This window comes from Podarcis cretensis, assembly GCF_951804945.1.
Source record: "Podarcis cretensis genome assembly, chromosome: 2".
In the NCBI taxonomy this organism is placed as follows: Eukaryota; Metazoa; Chordata; class Lepidosauria; order Squamata; family Lacertidae; genus Podarcis; species Podarcis cretensis.
In genome coordinates this window covers 86,651,519-86,670,685 of record NC_137171.1, presented here as the reverse complement: position 1 = coordinate 86,670,685, position 19,167 = coordinate 86,651,519, and the positions used below count along the sequence as shown (strand labels likewise).

Genomic DNA, 19,167 nt, shown 5'->3' with positions numbered 1-19,167 from the left:
TTAAATCATGTTCATTTCAAAGGCTTATCTAGCAAAGGAGCAGACAACATTTTGCAGCAACACACTTTGATCTGTTGGTTTCCCAAGAGATAAATTAATAATAACAACTTTAATTCATATGTATGGAATGATCTGAGGTTATTTTCACAGGGTTTTTTTTTAAAAAATCCACAGATTTTTTTTAACAAAGGGAATTTTTAAAAGGTGACATAGCTTTCAACCAAACCCATAGTATGGGGTCGGGGTGGGGGACTATGAATTATAAACGAGGCGGCTTTTTTAAATAATAATAAAAAAGAAAATCATCCAGTTAAAAACCAATTATCCTTTAAAATGTGAGTTGCTTAAAAGGTTCAGCTTGTGAAGCAGTTTAACAGTGTGTGATGAGGAGGAGGCCCCAACAGATACATAATAGGGGCTGGCAGTCCCAGGTTTCAGCACAATGGTTCTCATTTCTCTTCTCTGCTGATCCACTCAGATAGATGTCTGATCTTGTTAGCATTCAGCCACTGCAAATAAAAGACAACGCTGCCTCACCTTCTTCTCAATATGGGCCAACTGCTCCTTGTAGAAGGTGCCTCTCCTCTTCAGTTCTTCATCCTTCCACTGCAGTTCCTGGGACTGCAAGGAAATACAAAACAAGGTGTTCACAAAAGAGAAAGAAGGAAGGAAGGAAGGAAGGAAGGAGATAACCATGGTTGGGAGAAGGCTTGGGATAGGGTATAGATTGAAAGCAATTCCAATATGCCACACTACACCAGAATGCTTGCAAGGCAAATGTTGTTTCTCTCAGAATGAATTATTTCAGCTTGACATACTATTTAATGCTTTCATTTTCTGTGCCTCATAATGAAAAGGTTGCCAAGATAAATACTCTTGAGGTGCTTCGACTTGGAGTGACCAGATGTCTCTACCATGCCTACAGCAAGTAGAACTGCTAGAGCGAGGTATGCAGCACAATGAAGTGTTAGAGTCTTGAACTAGTACAGGGTATGTACCATCTCAGACTGCAGGTTGGAGGCTTCCATGTCTGAATGCTTTCTACGTTTTAAGAAAGAAATCAGGACCCACTTAGCTTCAAACACTAGATCACTGGGGGCTCCCAAATCATTGTCAGGAACCAAAGATGCACCCATCACCTTCCAACTAAGAATCCTGCAGGTGCCAGGTATCACTTTGAACTTCACAGGGCACCTTTTAGGCTTTCCTCCTGTTCACCACCTCACCATTCCTTAGCTGCATAATAATCAGGAGGTTCAGAGCGAAACTGAGAATAGTGATAAGGACCCCAGAACTCAGATTGCACTGTCACAACAGGACACATGAATCATTGCCTAAAGCATGTAGGCCAACGATAAGGGAGGGCGCTATGACAGATGTAACATAAAATGAATTGCCATCCCTCCCCCTCTCCAGAACTGGCTCTGATTAAGCAGCCCAGTCAGAAGTGTTCCCTGTGGGCTCAGAGCTGTCATTTTATGGCCAGCTGCCATCCCAAGAAAAAGAAATAACAGAGAATAATAGAAATCTGAAAATGCAAGTTGTCAGTCTTTTCCTTCTCCATTTTTCTCTGGTGGAAGACAAACCATGGGGTCAGAGAGTTGGCATTTGACCAGTCAACAATCTTGCCTAGCCAAATCCCTATAAACAGAGAGGATGTTGAACATGCTAAGAGGAGGATGCTTCACAGGTAAGTAAATCCTGTTCTTAACAACACCCAAACCTAGCAACCTCACTTCATTTGCCATGCACACATGATGCCATCAAGGATACAGCTAGCAGTTAATTCAAATAAAGCACCAGGCACATGTATAGCTTTAGAGCACAGGTGAGTCACATGGAGCCCCTGGCCCAATTTAATGTGAGTGGAAAGGAGGGCAAAACAAAGGGAAAGGTGGTAGCAGAAATGAGTAATAAGGGATGGCAGAAAAGGAACACTGGAGAGATAGAAAGTGGGGTAACCCATCTGTCTTTGGCTCTGTCTTTGCCCACTTCTGACCCTGGTCCCACTGTCATGCTGCCCCTGGCAGATATCCCCTGAGGCAATAGTAAGGAGGTTGTCTACCCCTACTTTAGACCATGTTTGTTTGACTAAGATGTCCAATGAGGCTTTTCAAAACCAATTAAAATTAGGCTGGCAAATTCTTCTTCTTTCTACTTCCTACTTCCTCCCAGATCAGGATAATTAAAAGGAACACCCCCAGGCCGTAGCAAACAGGGAAAGCAGAAGCTTTCTGCTTCTGATTCCCATCCTGAGCAACATTCTTTGATTCTTCCAGCTACTATGGGAGAGACAGAAGTACATCCTCACATGCCTTCCTTTGGTGTGAGAAAGAGTTGCTATGAAAGATGAATATCCTTAATTTTAATACATACTAATCACAGCTTTTCCTCAGGATTTAATGAAGCAACAAGAGACTAACATCGTAAGCAAAGCTTCCATTCCTGACCGATGAAGATCTAAAACAGAGAACCTGAAATGGTTGGAGTATTGACAAAGCAATGCCGGAATATTGCTGCTCAGCCTTCCCACTAGCCCAATAGTATGACTTCCATTATAGATTAGAGGTGGTAGAGGGAGGCAGGGAGGGAAAAGTTCTTGCAACTTTAAGACTTGTTCTCAATAACATGTTCATTTCAAAATGATACTCATGGGAGAGCTAAGGCAGAAAGGAAAATGAACCTCAAAACATTCTGCTCAGCTTAAAAAGATGCTTTTGGTTTTTAACTTCACCTCCAGCTGTTATTACTGCGAACTGAAATACGCATTGTTGTTATGCTTGAAATATGTATTGGTAAACCCAGAGAGGGTGTCATTTGAAATATCACCATATCAAACATTACAAAACTGGGTTAGGCAATCAGGGACATTTCGTATGAATACAGGGTATTTATTAAGAGCTCACTTTATCCTGCTACTTATTCCCCACCTGAAGTCAGAAGCCCTGTGATGTCCCAAAGCAAGCTGGCTTCTGTGAAAATTACAATTTCAGAGAGTATGGACACCACAGGTAGCCAACAAAGTTTCAGACACTGCAAGTAAAATGCTTATACCAGCAGAAAAAAATGAGAATGTGATAGGGAAATGTTACATACCAATTCTAATTAGAAAGTTTCCAGTCTCCTTCTACAGCTTCCTGTGTACTCCTCACCCTTTCCAAAAAGAGTTGAATCCTGCCCCTAACAGGGCCGGCTCACCCATGAGGCAAGGTGAGGTGATTGCTTCAGGCAGCTGGATGTATGGGGGTGGCAGATCCCTCGTTCCTGATGTAGATCTTCACATACCCCTTCTTCTCTGACAGGGAGGAGGGCACCATTTTGTGGTTCGCCTCAGGAGCCAAAATGCCTCGGGCTGGCCTTAGGTCCTGGACAATATGGGGTAGGCTGTGGGTATGTGTGTAAGAGCAAGGAGCGGATTGGAAACTTCTGTGAATTTCCTTAAGTTATCTACCTCTAGGACTCAATTCTGATTTGGGGTAATTTCCCCTTATCCCAGCACCCTCCTACACTCCATCCCATATTCTTCAGGAACAGGCTCTGAACCCTCCAGAGAGGGGTTTTTTGTTTGTTTGTTTGTTTTGTTTTGTTTTTTTGAAGGGGGGACACAAGTAGCTGCAGGAGGGAAGAGGTGATGGAAAACATTTCTGCTGTTAAGTTATCTTAAGATCCAAGCCAACAGAGCTTGCGGGATGATCAAAGACCAAGCCACCAGTATATTATAGAATGGGATTTGCTCACAGGGTAAATCAATTAAATTATAATGAAACGATAGTCTTGATTTAATTATTTATTTTTATACTGAGCATGTACAGAATATCTTTTCATCACTACTGAGTATTCACAACACTAAGCACCCATTTGATTAGTTCCGTCTGTTCTTCTATTTCTTAAATCTTCCCTTGGCAATAATGCTTGTCAGTAGTATATTGTGCTACGTCTGGCCCATTTAGAAAATAATGACTAGCTAGCAGTACAAACCTAGACCTAGTCTGTAGACCAGTCTGCTGGGTTACCAGACTCTCCTCTGCATCAGGAGAGCTAGAAATTTGTCTTTTAAAAAGGATGCTAAATAAATTCCAAACTTGCAAGGTACACAAAGTGAATATGGTTCTTGGCACACAAGGCTGAAAGAAGGCAGAGGACTACAAATAAGGATTACACTCCATTACCGTATTTTTCGCCCCATAGGACGCACCGCCCCATAGGACGCACCTAATTTGAGGGGGGGGGGGGGGGAATAAAGAAAAAAAATATTTTCCCCTCCCCAGACACGGGGCATTTGCCTGCATTCGCCCCATAAGACGCACACACATTTCCCCTTCATTTTTGGAGGGGAAAAAGTGTGTCCTATAGGGCAAAAGATACGGTAGTTTGCTTTCTGCCCTTCAGAAGTATTTGATAGACTTCTCACTTATTACACCAGGCTTCTTAGGCCTGCCAAGTCTTTCTAAAGTTATTTGTCTTCACTATTTCCCATCAGCATAATTCATTTAGGTCTCCAAACCATTTTGAAAGAAAGAAGAAAAAGGAAGATTTTACTACAGGGTAAGGGAGCACCAAATGAGTTCTGAACAACCAGCCACCAAGACAACTTTATATTCCATCCATTCAGTTACTTGAAGGTTTGGCTGGTCAACCCATCCTATCAAGTTTGGTACCAGCAGCTGCAAATATCACTATACCCCTCAAAACCTACAGAAAATATTTTATGAATAAAATGTGATTTTCTGGCTTAACATCTTTTTAAATTGTAATGACAAAAAATAAAGCCCTGCATCAGCAATGACAATTGTATATGTGTAGTAACGACGTGATACTCTGTTATTTCTTTACTTTATCTCGCAGCTAATTCAAAGGGGAGGATTATATGCATGCAGGGGAGAACAGGAGCTTACCCAGGCATCCAAATCCACAGGCTGAGCGACAGAGTGAAGGAAGAGAGAAATGGAAGAGAGAACAAGTCAGTGATTTATGGAGAACACCTATTGCTATACAGTAAAGCTCTTAATAGGACCCCCCACACGAGAGGAAAGTGTATTTTAAAAATGACAAGCATTTTAAACAATGACGTCAAGTCTCCCTGTTGCTACTGTCCTGTAAGTGAATGCCAAAAAAATACGACTGAGATGGGTGGGTGGGAATGCAATCTCAAGGAATGATTCTTCATATCCCTGTAGAGCACACTCTAAGCAAAGGTCCTTGGATGTCTAAGCAAAGGACCTTGGAGTCATACAAGGCACTGCACACTCTTACAGAGACCAAGAATGGCATCTGAAACTGGGGGTCATGATATGTATACTAAAAGAAGTTCCAGTTGCAGATAGGTAGCCGTGTTGGTCTGCCATAGTCAAAACAAAATAAAAAAATTCCTTCCAGTAGCACCTTAAAGACCAACTAAGTTAGTACTTGGTATGAGCTTTCGTGTGCATGCACACTTCTTCAGATATCTGAAGAAGTGTGCATGCACACGAAAGCTCATACCAAGTACTAACTTAGTTGGTCTTTAAGGTGCTACTGGAAGGAATTTTTTTATACTAAAAGAAAACAGGCACAGCATGGGGGGCAGGGGGGAGAGAGTACCAGGGTGATTTCCCTGGGTGCAAAAAAAAATTAGGGGCACGTCTCTGCAGCTGCCGCCCTGACCAGAGGCACTTCCCATCCCATCCTCACCTGAGCAGCATACCGAGGAGCTGGGAGAGTCGAGTCCCTTGCATCCCTTGGCTGCGTGGCGTCCTCTGGCCAGACAGCAAGTCTTAGGGGGGTGGCAGTGCCCCAGCCTGAGGAGGCATGCACACATGTCCTGCTGCTGCTCTGCAGCTCTGTCCGGTAGCAGTGCCGCATGGAGGCACCAGTAAGGGGATGCAATACTTGCCTTACCCTGGGTGCCGGCAACCCATGCTACACCACTGGCCAGAAGGCGTGATGCTTCCAATTTCCCCAAGACAACTTGTTTTTCCCCTGCCCAAGGTTGGCTTACAATGATAATTGGAATATATGAGGAGGGCAAGGTGGAAGAGGAGGAAGGTAAAAGGACAAACCTAAAGCTGGAAGGAACCCTGAAATTGTCCACTCCAACTACTTGCAATTCCAGGATACCCTGGGCTTGTAAGCCTCCTCAGAAAGAAGTGATTGTCTACTAGGAAGAAGAGTCCATAGCCTCTTTTGACTACCCTGCTCAACTAACTTCTGCAGGCAGAACAACATTTCTGGATAATCCATCTAAGGGTACAATCCTATGCACACTTACCTGGAAGAAAGTCCCATTGAACCCAATGGTGCTTGCTTCTGAGCAGACATGTATTACACTACTGTATAAATATGTATAGCTGCAAATTGAAGCCATCAGTCCTTGCTTTGTCCTCGTAAGCAGCTGCTTTCCTACTTCTCTACCACAGCCTTTTGCTGAAAATGGGACATGTCTGCCCATTCATTCTCTGCAAAAAAACCCCTTCTCCCTAAAAGGCCAGTTCACACTAGCAAACTCTTCCCCAAGACTGTGCAATTACACCAGCACACAGTGTAAGGTTGGTGTAAACCAAGCACACGGTTTCCAGCAAATGTGATCATGGAAATGGCAGCCAGCTCCCCACAGTTCACAGCAGCCTTTCTCCACACAGCTAGTCAAGGAGGAGTGTGTGTGTGTGTGTGTGTGTGTGTGTGTGTGTGTGTGTGTGAAGTAGCTTCAAGGTGAAGACCCAGTTGTTTCACTAGTATGATTCCTTCTGGAGCTGTGCTGGAGGTTTTTTTTACTTAATAGGGTATCCTTGTTCTAGCTAGACGTACATTATACAGCCAGACCAATGCCAAGCTGTTTTCCTCTCTCCCTTTTCTTAGCAAGCAGATTATTTAAGGACTTCACAGTGAAGCCACACAGACTGCAGGGAGCTCAGTCTGCTCACAAAAATAAACTGCAACACACACACACACACACTTTTTATTATTATTATTTTGACTTAAGCAATAACCCAGCAGCAGCAGAGTAAGTACAAGACAATAAACATCTCTCATACCCATAAACTTCCTGGCTTCAGACTGAGGTGTTTATGAGGAAGCCAGCGCACTCATTTGTTGTCAAGGGCCGCTGAGTCTCCCATACTTCTTGGGGCTACACTGGCTTGGCAGCCTATTCTTTAAGTGGTAACTTCTTCTGAGGTCTGGCCTTTATTATCGTGATTATTTATCTGAAGGGGGTCCGGTGAGGTGGGACGAATGTTCTTGTTGGCCACAGTTCAGAGCTGAAGCTGACAGAGAGACAGAAAACAGCTCCCCATTTATATGAGTTGCTGTCATTTTAAACAGCACAGATAAGTTACCCAAGGAGGTGGAAGGATTATGTGAAATTGGCTGCACATTGCCTGCCTAACCTCCTGCCCCCCTCTTGCCACTGCCCTGGATGGAATTAAATGTCTACAGGTCAGGCAGGTGAGCCAATTTCCTCCCTCCTCTAGGAGAACAAGGATAAGATTGTCATAGCCCCCAACAGCACACCACACATGCAGCATGTTCGCTGGCAATCAATAACCTGATCATGACAACAGTCTGGTTCAAGCAATGCTTTCTCTCTGCAGTAGACTGCAAATACAGGTAGAGAGAGAAAGCATTGTTTGAACCAGACATACACTATGTATACCTTAAATGCACTATATTTATTCACAGCCACAGTGTGTGTGTGTGTGTGTGTGTGTGTGTGTGTGTACACAGTCAGATGTCAGCATGACAGGCGATGGATGGCATATTTACAAAGGAAATGCTCTCTCTCCAGTGCATCATCGATCTCAGGCTAGGATGACTATAGGCAACACTTTACCAAATGGTAATCTACTACAGTGTTCATATATTGGCCTTTCGGCAAGCTGGTTCTACCGAACAATGAGGGAAATTCTACCAGACTTTCCTGCAGCTGTTCAGAAATCCAGGGGAGTGGTAATACTCTCCACAACATTGGGAAAGGGTGTTATATTAAAATGGCTTACTGTGTAGTAGCAGTTGGCTGGCATCTGTCTGTCTCAGGGACAATGGAGTGTGCCTTTGGGGGTGAAGTCAAACCATTGGAGAATAGTAAGTTACTACTTGGGAAGTGGTAACTATATTCACCCTTAGCCTGCCACATACAGTGGTACCTCGAGTTACATACGCTTCAGGTTACATACGCTTCATGTTACAGACTCCGCTAACCCAGAAATAGTGCTTCAGGTTAAGAACTTTGCTTCAGGATAAGAACAGAAATCGTGCTCCGGCGGCGCGGTGGCAGCAGGAGGCCCCGTTAGCTAAAGTGGTGCTTCAGGTTAAGAACAGTTTCAAGTTAAGAACGGACCTCTGGAACGAATTAAGTACTTAATCTGAGGTATCACTGTACAGCTGTTATTCTGCTTGAACTACACCACCCATTCTTCCATCCACACAAATTTGTTTTGTGTAAATACTGATTCTTTAAATCACAGTGCTCATAGCTGGCTCAGAAAATGGGACATTTGAACTCTTTTTTAAAAAAGAAGAAGAATGGGATCTCTCTAGATTATTCATAAAACGAAACAGTTCATGATTCTTCATTTGTTATAGTTATTAAAGGTAAAGGTAAAGGTACCCCTGCCCGTACGGGCCAGTCTTGACAGACTCTGGGGTTGTGCGCCCATCTCACTTAAGAGGCCAGGGGCCAGCGCTGTCCGGAGACACTTCTGGGTCACGTGGCCAGCGTGACAAAGCTGCATCTGGCGAGCCAGAGCCGCACACGGAAACGCCGTTTACCTTCCCGCTGGTAAGCGGTCCCTATTTATCTACTTGCACCCGGAGGTGCTTTCGAACTGCTAGGTTGGCAGGCGCTGGGACCGAGCAGCGGGAGCGCACCCCGCCGCAGGGATTCGAACCGCCGACCTTTCAATCGGCAAGTCCTCATTTTCTAAAGCTATAGGTTCACACCTTCCACAGAGAATAAAATTAGAGGGCAATAAAAATGGAAGAACCTTATTAAAGAGATTAGGTGTAAAAGAACACAATATATTGCTAGAAAAAGCCAAAGGATACTGATTAAAGGACAATATAAGGAGGCGAACATTACAGAGGGGTTTCATTGCCATTATCATTCAGAAGGCACAATGTCCAAGCTGCATTAACTAATATTGACTGATAACACATTCAGAGAAGCAAGTGTTGGTTTTCAAGCTTAAGTTACTTGGCTAAGAGTAAAACACCATTTTCTTTTTTTATTCTCTGCCCAAACAGGCATGGCTTTCAACTCTGCCAGTACTTGAGCCATATAATAACTCCTGGCCAAACAAAGCTAAAGCAAATAGTACAAAATCAACTTTTCAACAAGCATTGTAGGGAGACATTAAAGCAAACCATACTAAGGGAGACTTATTCCTGTATAGTCTGTGGAGGGGGGGGGGGACAGCAACCCAAGAACAGCTTGATTTTGGCTGCAAAGGTCACTAATACCATAATATTTTTTAAAGTTGGGTGTGACTTTAAAAATGATTTTAAAGGGCTGTAACTCACTGGTAGAGCACATGTTTGGTATGCCAAACTACTCAGGTTCAATCACCAGCATCTCCAAATAGGGCTAGGAGAGACTCCTGCCTGACATCCTGGAAGGTCACTGCCAGTCAGTGCAGACAATATTGAGCTAGATTGACCAGTGGTCCAACTCTATATAAGGTAGCTTCCTGTGTCTCCTTATAGTTAACAATCATTTCCCAAAGGATAAAATAATGGAATAAATGCCTTATACTTCAATGTCCACTTGAAGCAAACTCTTAACACTTGTGGGATGCGGTCAGAAATGTGTGCACATGGCAGCTTCCTCATCCTGAGCCTAAGAGTTATTTTCAGCATTATGCAGAGGTAAACTCAAGTTTGCCACTGTGTATTAAATGGAGCTGCAGCCAATCACACATTCCTGTCAAGCATACCGGTATAATATATGAGTTTTGCAAGCACATTTATCACAGTTACTCTTCCCACTTTTTCAGAGGTACACTTAAAAGTATCTTCAGTTTACCGACCAAAAAAAGGAGATGTCACCATTGATAGACATAAGAAAAGAAGTGACAGCAGCAGGAGGAGAACAAGAAGAAACAACAACAACTCTAGGTGCATTTTGGAGTCACTATAAAGTAACTTGTATTAGACAATTGCTGCTAGAGGGGTGTCCCAAAGGAAGAATTTCTGCCAAAACTGTGCTGGGTCTGGCATAAGCCATCTTTCTAGCACCTAGACATTTTTCTTCTTTATTTGTCAGATCTGTAGGTTCCCACATTAAAAAATGTGATGCATGAAGTCACATGTGAAAAGGCAGAATAGATGTTTAACAAAATTCTATTGGTAAACTGACATTTTTGCATTAGGTTGGCATTGTTATCCCAAGCAATAGTATCTCCATTCCTCCCAATATGGAAGCTGTTCAATAATCGTAATACATTTTGCTTAACTGTCCCAAGTTCAGTTGCAATGTATCAGAGATGGGATGATCAAATATTGCACAGAATCTGTCTGATCCAGTATCACCAGCATAAAATGTTAGCATGCCTGCCTTCAGGTTGAACAGGAGTTGGTCATGCTGGCTGGGGCTCGTAAGAAGGGAGAACTTCATTTTCACAAATAAAATTTAAGCTAGTTTAGCCATGCAGGACTTTTGAAACCATCTACAACATTTTCCTCTTCACAGCACACACCAGTGACCTGATCTATACTATACACTAATCCCTTTGGCAGAAGTGATAAAAGTGCTCCTAACCCTTACTGAGAAGCAGTACCCCCAGGGTGAGCAGGGGGGGTGATCGATTAGTGCTTCTCTCACCCCCATTTCAGCTTGATGGCAGCAGCTGGTAGGGGACCTGAAATGTGCGATATGATTACCTTTATTCAGACAGCAACTTCTGCTTCTTGTTCCAGCCAGGCTTGTGTGCTGGAGAACCTTACCGTAAAGGGGCTAATCCCACAGCCAAGGAAACATACAGACCACAGCTCCATGGGACACAGGGCGGTGCTCTCTTCCACACAGAGAAAGGGTCAGCAGAAGACAACACACTGAAGGCTGACACAGTACAAAATTAGAAGAATGGAGGGGAAGTTCACAGTATCTCTGAGTAGCTCCCAAAACTTCTAAACAAAAGCTTCAGAAGTATCTGTGTCACACCAGACCTCATTTCCTAGATAAGGGAAGATTGGGGTGTTTTCTTTTCTTCATGAAAAATTTACATAGCCCAAGGTGTTTCTATGGTGATATGTATTAGAGAACTTCAAAGCTGCAACTAGGTCCTTATTTTCTAGGTCTCTTTCCTTTTCCCCTTCACTGTCAAACACTTTTTCTGTAATGGGAGACTGAAGCCAGCATCAGTATTGAATGTAACAGGAGGCAGAGATGCAGCCACTTCAGCTGACAAGAGGAAGAAGCAGGGAGAGAAGGAGCCGACAGCAGTAGGATCAATTTTGGAGAACAGCTCTGGTGAAAATTGCCCATTCCAATGTATCCCCAATGTATACATTTTTATAAACACTGTAGATGAAAAGCTGCAGTAAAGATCTGTTCTCCTTTGTGATTCAAGGGCAACAACACTCCTAATACTTCTGTAGTGCCTGCAAATAGGCTTGCTTTGCCCAGAGCTGATACTGTTACTTTTGTGGTGAATGAAGACTGACTGAAATGCCTTACAAAATACCAGAATAAAACAGACCCTCATGGTTTTCTTTAAACATTTAACCCCCATTAAAGGGGTCTCCCTTTCCCTTCTTCCAACTCTTGAAAACAAACACCTGTCAACAAGAGAAATACTAAAGGCCTTAAAATAGAGAGAGAGAGAGAGAGAGAGAGAGAGAGAGAGAGAGACAGAGAGAGAGAGAGAGAGACCAAGCAATGCAGAATATTGCCTAAGGCCTTCAAATGCCAACAGCTGCTACACTGAAAAATTCAGGAAAGTCACCCTCATTCCAGAATCTTGTACTTTTACTATATATACTGTTCCTATTACAGTTAGTTCTACAGACCCATGGGGTTGCCTTCCACTTTAAAACAAAGGCCCTCTGAAAACATATATTCCCACCCCACACAGCAACGTGCCCCAGATTGTACCTATGAATTGAGCATGGAAGCCCAAGTTCATATACACAGTCCTCTCCCAGCCTTCCAAACTGTATGGCCAAACCAGGAGATACCCATGATTAATTGCTGGATTTCCCTGACCATGAGAGATAAATCACTTGCTCAATCAGGAAAAATCTCCATAGGATTTCTCCATTCAATAATTAAATATCTCCCTACAATAAGTGGAAGAGAAAAGTGAACAAATGAGCATGAGGCTTATTCTTTGTTTTTTGTTTTGTTTTTCTTCCTGGCGATGAGATCTTTTGAACAGGGATCACCTTGTTATTGTTAATATTAATCATTACTATTAGCAGTCATGGGCAAAGTTGGTGAAAACTTCCAACTAGTTGAAGTTAAAAGTTAGCAGTCCTTTAACTTAGCTCAAATTAATTTTAAAGTTAAATATATCCCGTCTCAAGTAGTTTAAAACTCAAGATAAAAATAAAGTAGCTAGATAAAAGCTGATTTGTGAAAACAGCGTAAAACAGTGAGTTGCCTTGTAGGATCATTGTTCATTTCCAAATGGAATGAGTAAGTTTCTTTGCCATATGCCCACAGAGGCACAACAACCTACTTGAACTTGCCTGGTTCACCTGAAAACATTATACTTGCACAAAGAAAGTTAGCATGTCAGAGAGATGGGTTCTGCTCCTATTTCTCCCGGGTGTGTGGGTACAAGTCTCCACTTGCTGTCTGAAAAAGCACAGTGGTTAGAACTACACCAAATAATTAACTGATTAATAATAATAATAATAATAATAATAATAATAATAATAATAATAAATTATGTATACCCTGCCCATCTGGCTGGGTTTCCCCAGCCACTCCGAGCTGCTTCCAACAAAATACTAAAATACAATAGTCTGTTAAACATTAAAAGCTTCCCTAAGCAGGGCTGCCTTCAGATGTCTTCTAAAAGTCTGGTAGTTGTTTTTCTCTTTGATATCTGGTGGGAGAACGTTCCACAGGGCAGGTGCCACTACCGAGAAGGCCCTCTGCCTGGTTCTCTGTAACATGATAGAACTCTCCTACATGGAAGCACAAATTACTCTTGCCCTTCTTAAAACATTGGGTCTAGGTACAGCATAATAATTAGTAAAATAGAAAGCTGCTTTATACCATCCAACTCTAACTTGCCTACACTAACTGGCAGTAGCTCTCCAGGATTCAGGCAAGGGTCTTTCCCAGCCCTAGATGAAGATGCTGGGGACTAAATCTGGGACCTTCTCCTTGCACTCTATTGTAGAGCTAAGGCCTCTCCTCTAGTTATTATATTAATGGTGCAAACACTGTTAAAATGGTATATTATGACTATACTGGCACAATAGGAAGAATGAATCTCAATCTCTCTCCCTCTCTCTCTCTGACACCCCCTCCTTCCAATGCAACATTATATACGTAATTGCTGTTTTCCTGTTCTCATACTTCAGGTACTAGCAATTCCCAAGCCCAAGACTCTAGAGAAGGAAGCCCGGTGGTATAATCCACTACAACAAATCCTCTGTTTCTGCCAAACTAGCTATCATAAGATTAGAAATCTAATTTCTCTTCATTTATGAGGCTTCTCACAAGCACTCTTGGGGTCTGAAGAGAACGCACTCAGCTTTGGGGCTACAGTTTAATAAAGGGCAATATGGTTTTATTATCTGCAGTGCCTGGGTAAGGAAATCCTATGAAATCTTCAGAGATCATGGCTCTGCATTACTTCTTGTTCTCTGGAGTTGTAGTTATCTCCTCTCCTGCTGCAAGGTCACACTGCAGGCTGAAACCTGTCCTTTAAACAATCACCACCACCACACACACAAATCAGAGCTCTATTGCCTATTGCCTCAAGGAATCCTATTGTGTTACTCCCGGTTTTCTGCATGTCTTTAACTGCATGGATATAGACACAAACATTATTGTCTAGAAGTCAGAATTCTGAAATTCGGTTATTGGCACTTCTAGTCTGCCAATCCTTTCCAGCTGGCCTTCAGAGAGTGTCTACTTTCTCCCTCCATGACCTCCACATCATTTTTTGCTGCTCACTGTGGCTTTTGACACCTCAGCCCTGCCCTGACTGTTACGCTCTGTTACAATACTATTACTGCATACATACCTGTACTGCGCTTACATGTTCCTGAGAAGCCTGATTCAGCTGCAACTCTGCACGTGCCCTGAAACTATGTGTCTGTTTAGCTGCACTTTGAGCAAAAGTGTGATTCAATTACAATGTAACAGAGAAAGCAACACTGGTTTAAGCAGAATACTCTATGGTAGAAGCAGTTATGGTATGGGACAGAATATAAGTGCCAACCTAATTAGTCCCCAGAACCTTTGCAGTGTCCTGTGAAAGAATACACTCCTATTAACCATCAAGGGCTTCCGCTGGCAAACATCCTCCACCAGTAATTGGATTAAGTCTACATTTGCATTTCCTTGGAAACCTCCTCACAATGGACAACTGAGTTTTGATTAGCCAGAGACCCCCTGTGACCTCCCTGCCACTCTGTAACGAAAGACTTCTATTAATGTCTGGTAACAATTCAGTATCTGAATTACTTAGCGTTCAGTGACCCTTTTCATCTAGACCCATAATCCTTGTATAGCATACCACTCTTCAGGAAGTATCTTTCCTGTAACTGGACATTGTGTTAATACCCAAACTGTTGAGCATTTTCAAATTCTCTAGAAGGCTGTGCTATACCTCTCTTTACTTCAAGCCTACTCTAACTCGGTGGATGCCTGCAGCAGCAACCCTTCTCTCAGCAGTGGTTGTTATTCTCTTCAGGATTTGTCAGGAACCTTGCAGAAAGCCTGTGTTAACCCATAAGGAAAGCCTTTTCTATTTTGGGACTCTAGTAGAAGGGTTCTAAGGAACCCAGGATGAGCACTGTGCTTTGGTTCAAAAGCCACCTTATCATTCATACTGCCCTGCCCTGATCCTGTCAGGTACCTTTTGAGTAAGCAGAGGTAGATAGCTGTATCTGCAAACTGTAAGGGACCCACCACTCACTCACTGAAAAGCTGCCAGGAACTCCAAGCTCACTAATGATCGTGCCATCACAGGTCACTCAGGAAAGTGCTTCTCTTGCTCCAACTTCCTTGGACAGATAATTATTAGTATCTTGCTTCACACTCCTACTTTTAGTTTCCGATTTCTCTAATCTCACTTTCTTTCGACCTCAGGTAATTTGCATTACTGCTTTTGCCCCTGATGGGTTTAGGCTGGTGTGACAACCCTGCTGGTTCCCTGGTTCCCACTCCATCTAAAACCACTCCTGAGTTTGGGTAGCCTGTGTAAATTGTGGCTACTAACCATTTTCTTATTTTATATTTCTGTACTGTGGCTTCAAGCGGCAAAGCCATTTTACTCAGTGTACACACCATGTTGTGTAAACAAACGCTATATATTCATTTACATTAACCGTTGTTGGTTCTTGCTAATTCTCCCAAGGAAGCAAGTCAGTACTGGCATTTCTAGGTTCAAAATGGGTCCCTTTGATAACAGGGGCAAGACACATGTTTACAATTACATGAGAACGAAGTCCCGAGGAGATCTCTAGGACAGATTAAAATGCAGAAGGTACAACTGCGTTGACATTTACCTTGCTTAAAACTGGTGAAAGTGTTGCTTCACATGGCCTAGACTGCAGCTCTATTTGCTCCTCTTTTCCTGTTTCTAATGTGCATTATCTTCTCTGAATGTTCAAATAACTTTTGAGCCCTTTAATACTTCATTTAATAATAATAATAATAATAATAATAATAATAATAATAATATCACTCAAAATGCATCAGTGAAGGGGCTGCTCCTTTTCTGCCCTCTTAAGACCAAGTGTTTGTGGTTCTGTTACTGTGCACTTGTTCAAATAAACAAAGAATGCAAGAAGAGCCAGACAGAAAACTGGCCACTGGGGTCCTACACAATCCACTCTACCCACAGGTAACATTATTTCCAGCCACACGCATTTCTGTAATATAATAAATATGCCACTCTTCAAATACTAACAGCCTGAAGACTACACATTACATTTCTTTTCACTGCAGAGCTTCAAATCTACTCAGCCACACCGTGAACACTTCAGGGAAAGTCTGTCACTTCACTGCTAATGCCATTTACTTCTTGTATGGTCTACCTGAGCCCAACATGAAATTTGGCAACCTTTATTTCTACATTTGCTCCCCAGTCCTGACTTTTAGCATTTCAAAATAATCCTTAGTGTTTGCTACCAACACATGGGACGCAGGTGGCGCTGTGGGTTAAAGCCTCAGCGCCTAGGACTTGCCGATAGAAAGGTCGGCGGTTCGAATCCCTGCGGCGGGGTGCGCTCCCGCTGCTCGGTCCCAGCGCCTGCCAACCTAGCAGTTCGAAAGCACCTCCGGGTGCAAGTAGATAAATAGGGACCGCTTACCAGCGGGAAGGTAAACGGCGTTTCCGTGTGCGGCTCTGGCTCTGGCTCTGGCTCTGGCCAGAGCAGCGATGTCACGCTGGCCACGTGACCCGGAAGTGTCTCCGGACAGCGCTGGCCCCTGGCCTCTTAAGTGAGATGGGCGCACAACCCCAGAGTCTGTCAAGACTGGCCCGTACGGGGAGGGGTACCTTTACCTTTACCTTTTTGCTACCAAGACAGTGTGGTTCTTACAGGGACTGTTCACTAGGGACTTGGATTCTTTCACCTGCAGTCTTGCTTCCAACTGTGCATTTTCAGACAGCCAGTGCCTTAGTTCTTGGCTGAGTGCATTATCAACTCCCCGCTAACCTCTGATCATAAGGAAATGCTGCAAGGAAACATCTTTTAATGAAGCTAAATGTATCCTAATGAAGTCACAATGAGTGTAGATTCAGCAAGGAGCGGATTGCAGGCAGCTGTAGAGCCACAATCTTATTTTTACAATGTGTTCTCCAGGGCATGCTTGTATCAAGTGAAACTTGCAAATCTATGTCACTGCCAGCAAAATTTTGATTTCCATTTGATAGCACAATTTGCAAACAGCAGTTTTCCATGTTATGCGAGTGCTTAACATTTTTAACAGCTACAAGAATTCGATGCCAATTTATGTTTGCTGGGAGATGTACAATTTCTCCTGTACACAGTAGCACAGATTAGGGTCTGAGGAAAGTGGTTTGGGATGACTGCAAAGCAGAACTGTTCCAAGATCACCGTCAACTATGGCAACACATAATTAAACAGCAGCAGCAGCTGCAAAAAAGAACAAAAAACAAAACCTCACCCCATCCAATTCTTAGCTTGGTTAAGAAGAAAAGTTACTACAGTAGTTAGCTTCACTCAGTGGGTTAACTCCACAAGTCCATGGAAAAACACTAAAGAGTAAAATATATATACAGATCCTTAACATGGGTCAATGATAAACACAACTGGGATGAAAAAAATGATTTGAAAACATAAATAGGGTATTTCTTTTAAAATCTGATAAAGGAAGGACTCTTGATTGCAGCTTTTCTTTTTCAGTGAATATATCCAGATCTAAACATGGCATGAAAGCTCAAATTAAACCCCTACATTTATTATAGTGGGCACTATTTATAACATAGCTACATAATTTCCCTCTAATTACAGCTGGGGCTCATAGGTATACACTCACTACACACAGACACAGTTCTCTTCCCATGAGCTGCTTTTGTTCCTTGCAACTCTCACACAGTCAATAACAGCCACTGCAGGTACGTTCCAATTGATGTATTGTTGAAAGACGTTTACCGAAGGGACAAGTACAAGGATCCTGCCTACATACGTGTTCCTTTGGGTTCCTGTTTGTAAGAGGTACAAGGAAGCCCTTATGCCGTGATCGGCATAACCTGCTAACTCTGATATAAGGCAGCATTCTTGACCATAGGGGGGGAGGATTCTAAGTGTGTTCGGTTGAGCACACTTAGAATTCCCCTTCAGACCTTTCCTCTCAATGTAAGAAGGTACCTCCTCCACACTTTTTGGCCTACATGCATTCAGGGGAACAGCTGAAATATGGCAAGCCTAATGCCTAAATCTGAATTAAGTTCCTATGTGATCATCCAGGAACTGTTGGTGCTGACCTTTAAAGCCCTAAATAGCCTCAACCCAGTATACCTGAAGGAGCGTCTCCACCCCCATCGTTCAGCCCGGACACTGAGGTCCAGCTCTGAGGGCAACCCAGTCAGATGGGCTGGGTACAAATAATAAAATTAAAATTATTATTATCTAAGTCTAAGGTTTAAAAAGGCATCAAAAGAAACAAAACATTTGATGGAATTTGGGAGTGAATTAAAGTGGGGGACGGACGGACGGACGGACCCTGAGGTAGCACAAGATGTGCAACAACATTAGCAAAGCAGTCTCTCTTATTTTTGGCTTCAACCATTTCATAAATTACACTCATCTACTAAATAAACAATTCAAAAGAGGGGCTCCTCTATGAAAGGTGCCCAACTTTTCCTGAAAAGAGCGAGGACAACAACAGAACCTGCAGAGAGTAGGCCTAGACATCAACAGATTCAGTGGAAGGAAGTTTTAAAAAATCATGAGCTGAGATGATGTTATAAGCAAAAGAACTTTAAAGGACTGAAGTATTACAAGAATTAAGAGAATAACAAAGACATCAAAATAAAGCTATAACGTCTCAGAAAATGCACTAAGTTGTTCAGTGGTCAGTGTACAATACTTATTATTGGGGGCAAGAGAAAGACTTCCTCATAGATACAAATGACAATAGTACACTGGTCACAATAACTCCACAAACCTTGTTTCAGTCACCCTGAGTGTGACATTACATTTGTCTCAAAATGACAGCATCATGAGAAAATACATGAAAGACTAATTAGTTAGCTTAGCCTCAGGTCATTAGTGACTGAATTGTTGCCATATGATAAATGTTGTGTGGCCTGTTCAAAGTAAGTAGGAAGATGTATTTCCGTTTGTTATGAACAGGTGCCCACATCAAAACAACCATTACCACATCAGAAATCTTCGCTAAAAGCCCTGTGGAACTCACACTCGCTGGAAAACTTGTTTCAACTCAACTTTCAACTGATGAAAGACCACAGTTCTGCTCTCAAAAGCGGAAGGCAGCCTGCCCTTGGTCACTGAGCCATACAGCCCATACAGTTTGGG

The 19,167-nt window shown here is 42.8% G+C and overlaps 1 protein-coding gene across 6 annotated transcripts in view; it reads right to left on the bottom strand.

Annotated features, from left to right (window-relative positions):
• Positions 1–19,167, bottom strand: part of CHCHD6 (coiled-coil-helix-coiled-coil-helix domain containing 6) — a 200,248-nt gene that overhangs the window by 123,785 nt on the left and 57,296 nt on the right. For 2 of the 6 annotated variants that reach the window (XM_079964596.1, XM_079964598.1), the window contains exons 5-6: positions 4,896–4,916; positions 538–621 (exon numbers count right to left, since the gene is read on the bottom strand). The exons of 2 other annotated variants lie outside the window; for them this stretch is intronic. In XM_079964596.1, the coding sequence (XP_079820722.1) occupies positions 538–621; positions 4,896–4,916 (105 nt within the window). The remainder of the gene's footprint in view (positions 1–537; positions 622–4,895; positions 4,917–19,167) is intronic. 2 more of the 6 variants (XM_079964597.1, XM_079964599.1) reach the window with 1 other exon arrangement.